The 12,376-nt window shown below is 41.7% G+C and overlaps 1 protein-coding gene and 1 long non-coding RNA gene across 4 annotated transcripts in view; one reads left to right on the top strand and one right to left on the bottom strand.

Moving 5' to 3' along the window:
* Positions 1 to 12,376, bottom strand: part of LOC134339997 (sodium-dependent lysophosphatidylcholine symporter 1-like) — a 117,370-nt gene that overhangs the window by 59,165 nt on the left and 45,829 nt on the right. Inside the window, exon 5 of the mRNA XM_063036845.1 lies at positions 6,595 to 6,673. Coding sequence (XP_062892915.1) covers positions 6,595 to 6,673 — 79 coding nt within the window. The remainder of the gene's footprint in view (positions 1 to 6,594; positions 6,674 to 12,376) is intronic.
* LOC134339999 (uncharacterized) overlaps positions 6,474 to 12,376 on the top strand; it is a 77,042-nt gene continuing 71,139 nt past the window's right edge. For all 3 annotated transcript variants that reach the window (XR_010016475.1, XR_010016474.1, XR_010016473.1), the window contains exon 1: positions 6,474 to 6,595. This is a non-coding gene — a long non-coding RNA (uncharacterized LOC134339999). The remainder of the gene's footprint in view (positions 6,596 to 12,376) is intronic.

The following is a 12,376-nucleotide window of genomic DNA, read 5'->3' as shown; positions in this document are numbered from 1 at the left end:
GTTTACAATCGAATTCAAGTTCTTACTTAGAGAGAGAACTTCATCTTTGTTAAAATTCTTTTCTTCCAGTTTTATTTCAATGGCTTCCTTCACCAGGTGATCCCAAAAGCCATTGGCACAGCACAGCAGTTTGTGCCATCGAAGTCAGTCCTATGGCCATTGTGCATGCAATGCTCTGCTACCATTGATTTCTCCAGGTAACTCAAACAGATACATCTCCTGTGCTCCTTGATGCAGGTTTACCACCGTGCGTCCCATCTGGCCGATATATAAGCAGCTTCGCATTCATAGGGACTCCTGTATATGCCAGCCATCTAACCAATCAGGAGCGATGCATGATGGGGGTATAAATACCACCAAACTAGGCATGCTCAGGCATCATCCCTGATGAAGATGGTAGAGTTTGTCATCGAAACGTCGTTTATAATCGATACCTGTACTCAAATGGAAGCCTGAGAAGTGTTTATTCGTCATGTACACTGGGAAAGCACTAGATCCTTTTTCAGACTAAATTTTGTACAGATATGTAAAAAAGGGAAAATTAGCTAAATTAGATTTTAGATTTTTATATTATGAGGACACTCAGTCCTCGTTTATTGTCATTTAGAAATGCATGCATTAAGAAATGATACAATGTTCCTCCAGAGTGATATCACAAAGAAAAAGGACAAACCAAAGACTAACACTGACAAGACCACATAATTATAACATATAGTTACAGCAATGCAAAGCAATACCATAATTTGATAAAGAGCAGACCATGGGCACGGTAAAATAAAGTCTCAAAGCTCCGATTGACTCCCGATAGTCCCGATAGCAGGCGGCAAAAGGGAGAAACTCTCCCTGCCATAAACCTCCAGGCACCGACAAGTGCCGATGCATTGGAAGCACCTGACCACAGCCGACTCTGAGTCCGTCCGAAAACTTTGAGCCTCTGACCAGCCCCTCCGATACAGCCTTCCGAGTATCTTCCTCTGTTGAGCGCTTCGACCCCGCCCCGACCGCCGAGCAACAAGCAAAATCGAGGACTCGGGGCCTTCTCCGGAGATTCTGGATCACACAGTAGCAGTGGCAGCAAAGAAGGCATTTCAGAAGTTTCTTCAGATGTTCCTCCATGCTCTCACGTCTGTCTCTATCAAATCAGGATTGTGCACGGCCCCCTACTTGACAGATAACAGATATCATTCACTGGAGTGGCCGCTGCACGCTGCGTCGCATTGCCATCTTCTCCTCCTCCTTTTTTACAGATTAAATTGGAGAAATAGGATGTGGGAAATACTTCATTGGTGAAAAAATTTGTAAAAAATCTCTGGGCACCTTCTAAAATTCTTTAGAGTGGATTTATCAAAGTAGAGACAGAGAAAACCAAGAACTATCGATCAGCTATGTTGACATCAACAGGGGAAATGCTGGAATCTGTAATTAAGGAAGTGGAAGCAGAGCACTTGGAAAATAATAGCTGGAACGATGGAGCCAACATGAATTTATGAAAGTAAAATCATATTCGATAAATTTGTTAGAACATTTTGAATTTGTATCCATTTGTATAAATAGGGTGCACCAGTTGATATGTATTTGGAATATCCAGAAGACCTTCAATAAGGTGCCAAGCAAGAAAATGTTTAATAAAATCCAACACACTGTATTGGAGGTAATATACTAAAGTAGAACGAGAATTGGAGGCATCCGTTAGTCTTGCGAGACCATGGATCTGTGCCTGGAAAGTCTTCACTCTCCAGGGCGTGGGCCTGGACAAGGTTGTATGGAAGACCGGCAGTTGCCCATGCTGCAAGTCTCCCCTCTCCACGACACTGATGTTGTCCAAGGGAAGGGCAAGGGCCAATACAGCTTGGCACCAGTGTTGTTGCAGAGCAATGTGTGGTTATGTGCCTTGCTCAAGGACACAACACGCTGCCTCGACTGGGGCTCGAACTCATGACCTTCAGGTCGCTAGTCGAATGCCTTAACCACTTGGCCATGTGCCCACAAGCTGGAATAAACCCGTCATTTTCATTTTGGGAAGCTGTGACGTGGGCAATTACCACCATTAGAAACCCTCAATCCATCTCAGGATCTGGGCATTGAGTGATATGGCAAGTTTGTTGGTGATACGAAGCTGGGTGGCAGTGTGAGCATAATGGTCTAAGGGATACAAGGACAGGCTTGGTGAATGGACGAGGACACGACGACTGTCCAACTCTTACTTCTGGGACATAAGAAGATCAGAAACGTTAGAAATGAGAGCTTATGGAAGAGGAGAAGATGGTGGCGCGACACAGCACTCGCGGCCTCTCCAGTGATGATATCTGTTATCTGTGAAGTAGGATGCCGTGCAAGTTCTGATTTGATGAAGGAAGACGTGAGAGCACGGAGAAACATCTGATGAAACTTCTGAAATACCTGTTTCGCTGCCGCCGCTACTGTGTGATCCGAAATCTCCGGAGGGGAAGGCCCCAGATCCTTGGCTTTGCTTGTTGCTCGGTGGCCGGGGTGGGGTCAAAGCGCTTGGCGGAGGTGGTGTTCGGTGCTCGGTGTCAGAGGGCTAGTTGGAAGCTCGAAGTTTTCGGACGGACTCAGAGTCGGACTGTGGTAGGGTGCTTCCAGGCTGCTGCATTGGCAAGTTTGCGGCGCTGGAGGTTAATGGCAGGGAGAGTTTCTCCCTTCTACCATCTGTGTGAGATGATGGAGCTAACGGGACTTTGAAACTTTTTTTTACCGTGCCCATCAAATTTTATCAAATTACGGTATTGCTTTGCACTGTTGTAACTATATGTTATAATCATGTGGTTTTTGTCAGTTTTAGTCTTGGTCTGTCTTGTGTTTCTGTGATATCATACTGGAGGAACATTGTATCATTTTTAATGCAAGCATTTCCAAATGACAATAAACGAGTACTGAGTATCCTCATAATCTAATCTAATCATTCATTTGATAGAAAATCAGTATGGTTTTAAATGGTGAGAAATCAAAAGCTATTGTTGTTCATTGGGACCTGGGTATTTTTGTCCTGGAATTACAGAAAGTTAACATGCAGGTCCAGAAATCAATTAGAAAGGTAAGTGATAAGTCAGATTTATTGTAAGAGGATTTAAGAGAAGAGACCTGTTACTCCAACAAAGCAGGACTTTGGTGAGATTTATTCTGGAATATTGTGCAAATATACTGGTGCTCAGAAAGGATATAATTGCAATAGATGGAGAGCAACAAAGTTTCAACAAATGATTCTTGGGATGGGGGTAATTTTTCATACATAGAGAAATATAGGCATGGCTGGCCCCCCTCAGTTAATATGATTGAGAGATTACATCATTGAAATGGCTCTATGAGGCTGGACAGGATAGTTGCAGGGATGACAACTTTCCTGGCTCAGGCTTCTAAAGTTCAAAGTTCAAAGAAAATTTATTACCAAAGTACATATATGTCAAAATATACAACCATGAGATTCGTTTTCTTGTGGGCATACTCCATAAATCCAAGAACCATAATAGAATCAATGAAAGACTTCACCCAACTGAACAGATAAACATAAAATGTGCAAAAGATGACAAACTGCGCAAATACAAAAGAAACGGGATATAATAAATAAATAAACAAACAAACAAACAAACAAGCAAGCAAGCAAGCAATAAACATGAGGTGAAGAATGCTTGAAAGTGAGTCCATAGTTGTGGGAACAGTTCAGTAACCGAGCAAGTGAAGTTGAGTAAAGTTATCCCCACTGGTTCAAGAGACTGATGGTTGAGGCAATAACTGTTCCTGAACCAGGTGGAGTGAGCCCTGAGGCTCTTGACCTACTTCCTGATGGCAGCACCGGGAAGTGAGCATGACCTGGGTTGTCAGGGTCCCTGATGATGGATGCTGCTTTCCTGCGTCAATGCTTTGTGTAGATGTGCTCAATGGTGGAGAGGCCTTTACCCGTGATGGGCCAAGCTGTAGCCAATACTTTTTGTAGGATTTTCCATACCAGACCATTGGTGTTTTCATACCAGGCTGTGATGAAACTGGTCAGCATACTCTCCACCACACATCTATAGAAGTTCATCAAAGTTTTAGATGTCATGCTGAATCTTCTCAAATTTCTAAGGAAGTAGAGACACTGCTGTGCTTCCTTCACACTTTCATTTACATGCTGGAGCCAGGGCAGATCCTCCGAAATTATAACACTGAGGAATTTAAAGTTGCTGACTCACTCGACCTCTGATGCCCTGATGAGGACTGTTTAATGGACCTCTGGTTGTCTCCTCCTGAGGTCAACAATCAGCTCCTTGGTCTTGCGATTATTGAGAAAACAGATGTTTCGTGGCACCACTCAACCAGATTTTCAATCTCCCTCCTATGTGCTGATTCATCACCACCTTTGATTCAGCCAATGGCAGTGGTGTCATCACAAACTTAAATATGGCCTTGGCGTTGTGCTTAGCCTCACAGTCATAAGTGTAAAGCCAGTAGAACAAGGGCCTAGTGGTGCACCTGTGCTGATGGAGATGGTGGAGGAGATGGCTGTTGCCAATCCAAACTGACTGGCATCTGCAAGTGAGGAAATTGAGAATCCAGTTGCACAAGGAGGTAGTAAGGCCAAAGTCTTGAAGCTTATTGATTAGTTTTGAGGGGATGGTAGTACTGAATGCCACGCTCTAGTCAATTAAGAGCTTCCTGATGTATGCATCTTTGCTGTCCAGATATTCCAGGGTTGAGCGAAGAGCTAATGAAAGAGCTTCTGCTGTGGGTCCATTGTGATGGTCGGCAAACTGAAATGGATCAGAGTCACTTCTCAGGCAGGCGTTGATATGCTTCATCACCAACCTCTCAAAGCACTTCATCACTGTGGATGAAAGTTCTATCGCAGGGGTCTCCAACCTTTTTCACACTGCGGACTGGTTTCATATCGACAATATTCTTGCGGACCAGCCAACCCAGAGGTGGCGGGGTGGGTAGTAGGGTTGCCAACGAACAAGAGTAGCAGTCAAATACGTTGGGTTTACCCCGAGTAAGACTACAATGACCATGAAGCCTTGCGCGGGCACCAGTGCGCATGCGTGATTTGTGCATTGGTGTACGTGCCGATTTTTTCGACAAATTGTTTTTGGCGATTCTGTGCGGGGGCGGGGGAATGTTAACCACGGACGCTATAAAGTGATAAGTGGCTAATACACTCAATTTCGTTTCTAAAAGGGTTTATCTAACGAATTTAATATTAAACACATAGCGCATATTTTCCTTGCATGAATATAGCGATAAATCAATTATCAGGGGAGCTTGAAGTAAGTGTTGAACGAACTTCCAGTAGAAGTGGTGGAGGCAGGTTCGGTATTATCATTTAAATAAAAATTGGATAGGTATATCGACAGGAAAGGAATGGAGGGTTATGGGCTGAGTGCAGGTCGGTGGGACTAGGTGAGAGTAGCGTTTGGCACGGACTAGAAGGGCAGAGATCGCCTGTTACCGTGCTGTAATTGTTATATGGTTAGATAAGTCAATAACATCATAACATTTTAAGTAATGTTTGAATATTAAACACACAGCATGTATTTTCCCCATATGAACATATAAAATCATTGCAGCACACCAATATCGCTGAATGAGTGGGAGCCCTGGGCTTGTTTTCCTGTAACAAAACGGTCCTATCGAGGGGTGATGGGAGACAGCGATACTCGAAGGAGGTTCCTTATGTCCAGTCTATTCCGCAATTTAGTTTTCGTTGCATTCATTGCAGAGATATGTTGTAAATGGAAGCAACGTTTTCAGCACTTTCATGGCTATGTCAAGATAGTTAGCCTTAACTTTGATACAGAAGGCTGGCAGAGATGTTATGTCAAATATGCTTTTCAGCCCGCCGTCATTTGCAAGCTCGAGGAGTTGATCTCCTTCCCGCGCTGACATGGATGACGTGTGTGTAATGACCTCGCACGCATTCAAGCTCAACAGTGGGCGCGACAGGGAATGAGGAGAGGTGCAGCTGACTCCTATCGCCAAATCATATCATTTCCTCGCGGCCTGGTAGCGCATGCTTTGTGGCCCGGCACCGGTCCGCGGCCCGGTGGTTGGGGACCACTCAAATCATATTGTTTCCTTGTGGCCCGGTAGCGCATGCTTTGCGGCCCGGTGGTTGGGGACCGCTGTTCTATCGGACAATACTCATTGAGGTAGGTTACCACATTCTTCATAGGCACCGGTGGTCAGAATTTTAGAATGATACCAAGGATGAGAACTTTTCTTTACTCAGATATTTGTAAGTCTTTGGAATTCTCTCTACACTAAGGCTGTGGAGGGCCAATTGATCAGAATATTCAAACATAGATCAATACATAATTATATATTAATGAATGATATATATGATCAGTGCAGGAAAGTGACACCGAATTAAAAGATCAACCTTAATTTCATGAAATGGCAGTGCAACCATGAGGGATTGAATGGCTAATGCCTGCTTCTATTTATGTTGTTATGTTCCAGTTTATAATGTATCCATTAAACGACAGGACACATCTACTTTTACTATGATCAGCAGATGGCCTCAGACAAGTTCAAAGTGAATATCCATAAAACAAGTCGTTGATTTTACTGGAACTTATTTTTGGAAGAAATTCTACTCACGGTAAGCAGTTGCTGTGTCTCTCTCCTTCTGGTCGCTGCTCAGAAACATGATAAGGGCTGAGTATGGCACGTGGAAACACTGGAAAAGAAGGTGTAGATGCTAATGTAAAGCAGGGCTGCTTTGGACTGTCCCCATTGCTTAATCAAGAGTGACTCTCAACAGAATATCACTTGACAGATATGTTCCAGATCACGGTTTGATCAGTATGTAGTTTTGAATTACAAATACCAATTTGGAACCAAACGTTTCCACAAATTACTATTATTCAAATACTTCCACTGATTATCATAATTATTCTGACCATTTTTGACTTTAATCTGCTGACAGTTTACATATTTTCATTCATGTATTTGAACTTCAAATCATACTCAGGAAAGGAAAGAATATGGTTGTTCTTTAGTGGAGTGTAATATTTAAACTTATTACTAAATATTGCTCAAGAAATCACACATATCCAAGAATCAAGGATGAAGCATTTAGTTCTAAAAAGCTTAATTTAATAGCGATGGGGTATGCAGTTTTAGAATGAATAGAGAAGGAACAAAAACATTAAACATGTAATTTAAATTCAAAGTACTGGGATTTTTGTATAATCAGTGGGAATGAAGAATTTAATTGAAGGATGGAATGTATCAAATACATACTATGTAATAATGTTGGGGCTGATGATGGGATTGGACCAGTGACTAATTTACTAGTCCAAACCTTGACATCTTTTAAAGGCCGGTGGATGGATTTAAAACATCAAGTCCCATGGCAGTGAGATACACTCAGCAGGAGTGAAAATGGGAAGTGGGTGAAATAGGAAGGCTCATTGCTGGTGAGTTTAGTTTCACTCTACGGAATCAAGAACAAGAGAGGAAATGGTTAAAACAGCAAGTCACATCAACTGGCTTGAAGATTAATTGGGCAATAGCTGCCAATAAAACGAAGATGAGTTCAAGCAGAGCAGCCATTGTGGAATAGCCAGTGTAAGAGAGGGACTTTGACTTGAGAAGCTCTGGAGTGGACCAAGTAAGATCAATTAAAACCTTTAACCTTTTGCCTTAAAACTACTCAAACAGACTCATTGCTTGTGGTTGGGACTTAAGTGAGGTTACTAACAACATAGTAATTAAAGAAAGAAATTTAGCAGTTAGCACGATGCTATTACAGCTTGGGACATCGGAGTTCAGAGTTCATTTCTGATGCTGTACATAAGGAGATGATACCTCCTCCCTGTGAATGTGTGGGTTTCCTCTGGGAGCTCTGGTTTCTTCCCACGTTCCAAAGATGTACCGGTTAGTACACTAATTTGGAATTGTAAATTGTCCTGTGATTAGGCAAAGCTTACATAGTGGGTTTCTAGGTGGTGTGGCTTATTGGACTGAAAGGGCCAGTTCTAAATCTCTAAACTCCATCTCCAAATAAAATTCACTTGCAACTAATTAAGTAAAGTAGGATCGCAGGATCAGGTGACGTGGGACACTGTGAGTCCTGGTGACTGCAGCTTAAGAATGAAACTCAAAACTGATGATGTGGAACCTGAGGTTCAAACCCCCTGGTGCATCAGTGGGGAGTTACCCGGACGCTGTGCTTCAAGAGGCAGATTAACTAGTTCAAACTTGCTCTGTGCTCATGGATAAGAGGGTGTGACTGTGAGTGAGGCAGATGGGTGGATCCAAGAGATGGTGCTGGAAGAGCCTCAGCCCTTGAGCCTGCCCAAGTGGGTCTGAGATTCTATGTGGATTAACTGGGGGTGGGGGTGGCAGTGGTAGTGGTGTGCTATAGGAAGGATCAGCAACCTAACTGTGGTTCAGGGAGCCATTCGAGAGGCAGGAGAAAAGAGAAATATGCTTGTTATTGGGGATAGTATAGTCGGGAGAATTGACACAATTCTGGCGCAAGAATGAAGTCTGTATTGCCCAACTCATTCCCAGGTTCAGTCCTTTTCATCTGACCTGCAATGGAGTTTGGAGTGGAAGGGAAAAAAATCCTGTTCTTGTATTCCATGCGGGTACTAACGACATGGGAAAATCAAGAAAAAAGCTTCTTCTAAGGAAATTTGAGAAGCTAGGGTCCAAATTAAAATGCAGAACTAAAAATGTAAGAATTTCTGTCTTGCTACCTGAGCCATATGCAAATTGGCACAGGGTCAATAAGATTAGAGTTAAATGCATGGCTCAACGATTGGTGAGGTGAAGTGGGTTTAAATTTATGGGAAATTTGCAACAGTATCGGAGAAGGAGGGAGCTGTTCCAATCGGATGGGCTCCTCTTGAACTATGCTGGGACTAGGGTCCTGGTGAATTACATAACTAGTTTATGGATAGTTTTGAGCTAAATAATAGGAGAGATGGGTTCAACTGATTGGAAAAGTATGCATAAAGTATAAGGGAAGAAGAGTACGGGAAATATTACTGAATTCTCAATATAAAACTAAGTTTAGAAAGTGATAAGTACTTGACTTCAGGCAGCACAGATACGAATTTGAGAAGAGGTATGCTAAACACAGAACTGAAGGTGTTATTTTGAATGCACACAATATACAAAACAAAGTACATGAGCTGATAGTGCATTTAAGATTGGCAGTTATTGTATTGTCATCACGGAATTGTGGCTGGAAGAAAAACAGTGCCGGATCTTCCAAAGATGCACATCATATTAAAAGAGAGAATTTACAGAATGCTTGCTGTTGTATATTTAATATTTCAATAATATTTGAGTGAGCTTGTTGATTAAGCATTCGTGTTCTCTTAAATAATTAATTACGGGTTGTATGTATAAATACATAATTGCATATGTCATCACGCTACCACTTGATACATGTGAATCTTGCTTAAAATAAACTTGAACTAGACATGTATTCCCAGGCTTCCATCCCTTCCTTGTAATTAGTTTACTGTTTTGAAGTTACAAAACATAACATTGGCGACGAGGTATTTTTAAAATGAACCTGAGACTGCTACCAACCTGTTAAAGCAAAGCAAGACTTTGAACTAAAAAAAACGTAGCTGGGACGGTCGAGTTAAAAATATGCGTTCTTCAGAAGGGAAGACATCATCCAGCTTTTTATTAAAAAGGAGTAAGAAAAACAGAAGAATTCACAGGTTTATAGAGTGAGTACCGGATGATAGTAGCCATTCAGAAATGGCTGGCTACCTTGGAAAGATTAGTGTGTTTGATTACACAAGTAAGTGGCTCATGTATACTCTATTGGAACTGTATTTTGAAGCAAATAAAATAGCCAATGAGAAGCGACTGCCAATTTTGCTAAGTGCAATGGGTCTAAAAGCATAGTTTGCTTTGACTGCTCCACCTAAGGCGGCAGAAATGAGCTTTGGTAATATTGTCAAAGTAATGCAGGAACACTCAGAACCAAAGCCATTGTTGATTGCAGAACGCTTGTTCATTTCAGAGTACATGGCTGAACTGGAGAGATTGAGCATTGTCACTTCAGTAGTTGTCTTAGTGATGCACTGTGATCGTTTAGTTTGTGGGATCTTAAAAGGAAACATTCAAAAAGTACAACATGCATTGAAAAGAGTGACTGAAATCACTATTTCAATGGAAACAGCAGGCAAACACATAATTGAGTTGGTCAGGAATGAGAGCAAGTGGAGACAAAATTGCATTGTCTAAACAGAAACTGGCCTGGCTGAACAAGTTGTGATACTGTTGTGGCAGGAGCTCACAGACATCAGACTAATGCAGGTTTAAAAGTGAAACTTGCAGAAAATACAACAAGCAGGACACATACAAAGAACATATCGGGCCGACAAAAATAAATAGATTGCACAGGGAAGAGAAAATGCTAACAAGTCTAGTTGCAGTTTCAAAAACAGCACTGAAATCTGTATGCTGTCGATGAAAAATTTGACAGTGACAGTGGACTGGATTGTGTAGCCTTGAGATCTACAGTGTGAAATTTAACAATAGATAAGCAATATGGCTTACACCAGAAGTGAATGGCAAATTAATTAAAATGGAATTATACACTGCTTCAACTGTTTCAGTCATTCCACAAAATCACTTTGAATAGCATTTCAAAGATAGTAAACTGAAGCCTGCTGATATCCAACTAAGAAGTTGTACTGGAGAAAAGATAACTCCTGTGGGAATGACATTTGTAACAGTGAAATACAACAACCTACACACCGCTTTGAGCTTGTATGTGGCAAGAACAGAAGGACCAGCTTTGTTAGGACATGAGTGGCTGTGACAACTACCAACTTGATTGAAGGTCCATCCACCATTTGCATGTCACATTCCCTGCAATGAAGCCAACAAGTGAATTAAGAAAGATACTGGATAATGTCACAATAGTCGTCATACGAACAATCATGAACCATTGGCCAGCAGAAGACATGCGGGCATTGGTGCCAACCGCTGTGTCTCTGGTTGTAAAGTGTATTGGACCAAGGAAGGACCATGCTACTCAGAGAAAGCATGAAAGTGACAAAAGCAGTGGTCCAAATATAATAGTTTTTGTAGGTAACATACAGTATATAAGAAAGCTGCTGATATGTTAATCAGGCAGTTACTTGTGCAATATGGCTATGTTTTAAGCTGGCAGAGAGTTCAAGGAGCTTCAGGAAAGTTGCAGGCATTCAGCTTTCGTGGGTATAAAGAACCAGAATCTACCCTGCATTCATTAAGTTTATTGCATGAACTTCAAGTGGGAGACAAAAAGATGCTTGTAAAAGTAAATGCAAAGACCAAAGCCCAGCTGGATGAATGGAAGGTCAAAAAGAAAGGACCCAATGGAGATACAAAAACAGAGGATTCATCAGATAATGTTGTGGATGAGGCAATCACAAGGAGCAATTAGATCGTAAAGGATTAATAAGAGAATACGCCAATGAACCAAATGGGCATTCCCAAGATCGTGCACAAACTAGAAGAAGGATGAAAGAGATGGAGAAAGAGAATGTTAAAGAGAATGGTGTGAAAAAGAAGGAACGTGAGAAAGAAAGAGAGGGCTCAAAGTAGATCCAGAGAGAGAAAAGGAAGTAGAAAGGTGGCTACCATTGTCAGATCCACTTCCTGCAGTTTCAGAGTCAACTCCAACAGCCACCGTTGAGGAGGCCCTAGAACCTGAGATTGTTTCACAGCCACAAGTCTCACCTGGCAAGCAGAGTGATTCCCACTTGTCGGGAGAGACATTATCCCACAAGAGTAAGAAAGCCTCCGCAGCAATGAAATCTTATGGTCTGAATCAGACAATTTAAAATTTACTATGGTGTGGATGCCTGTACATCGTAGTTATATTCTGTAGGATGGTATGTAGATAGTTGAGGTGCATTCTATATTGAGATGGAATTTATAGTTAAGCAGGGAGGAATGTTGTGTATTTAATATTTCAATAATTGAATGTCTTGGGTGTATAATTTGATTCAGCATTCTTGTTCAATTCAATAATTAATTATGGGTTATATATATAAATACTTGAATTGCACACATCATCATGCTACCATGATACATGCATGCCTCACTTAAGTAAGGGGAGAAGAATTCGGAGCAGAATTAGGCAAGTCATCCTATCGAGTCTGCTCTGCCATTCCATCATGGCTGATCCCGGATCCCACTCAAACCCATACACCTGCTCACCATAACTTTTGATACCCTGACCAATCAGAAAACAATCAATGTTATACCTGCATTTCAGAATCCTTTGAATTAGTTTAATGCTTTAAAGTTTCAGAATATAATACCTCTGAGATGGCTTTTAGAACAGTTTGCGGTTGAGCCCACTAGGAGAAAGGCCATTCTGTGTTATGTACTGAACTGGGTTTGATCAGGG

The sequence above is a fragment of the Mobula hypostoma genome, chromosome 2 (genome assembly GCF_963921235.1).
Source record: "Mobula hypostoma chromosome 2, sMobHyp1.1, whole genome shotgun sequence".
Classification (NCBI taxonomy): Eukaryota; Metazoa; Chordata; class Chondrichthyes; order Myliobatiformes; family Myliobatidae; genus Mobula; species Mobula hypostoma.
This window is presented reverse-complemented; position numbering and strand designations above follow the sequence as displayed.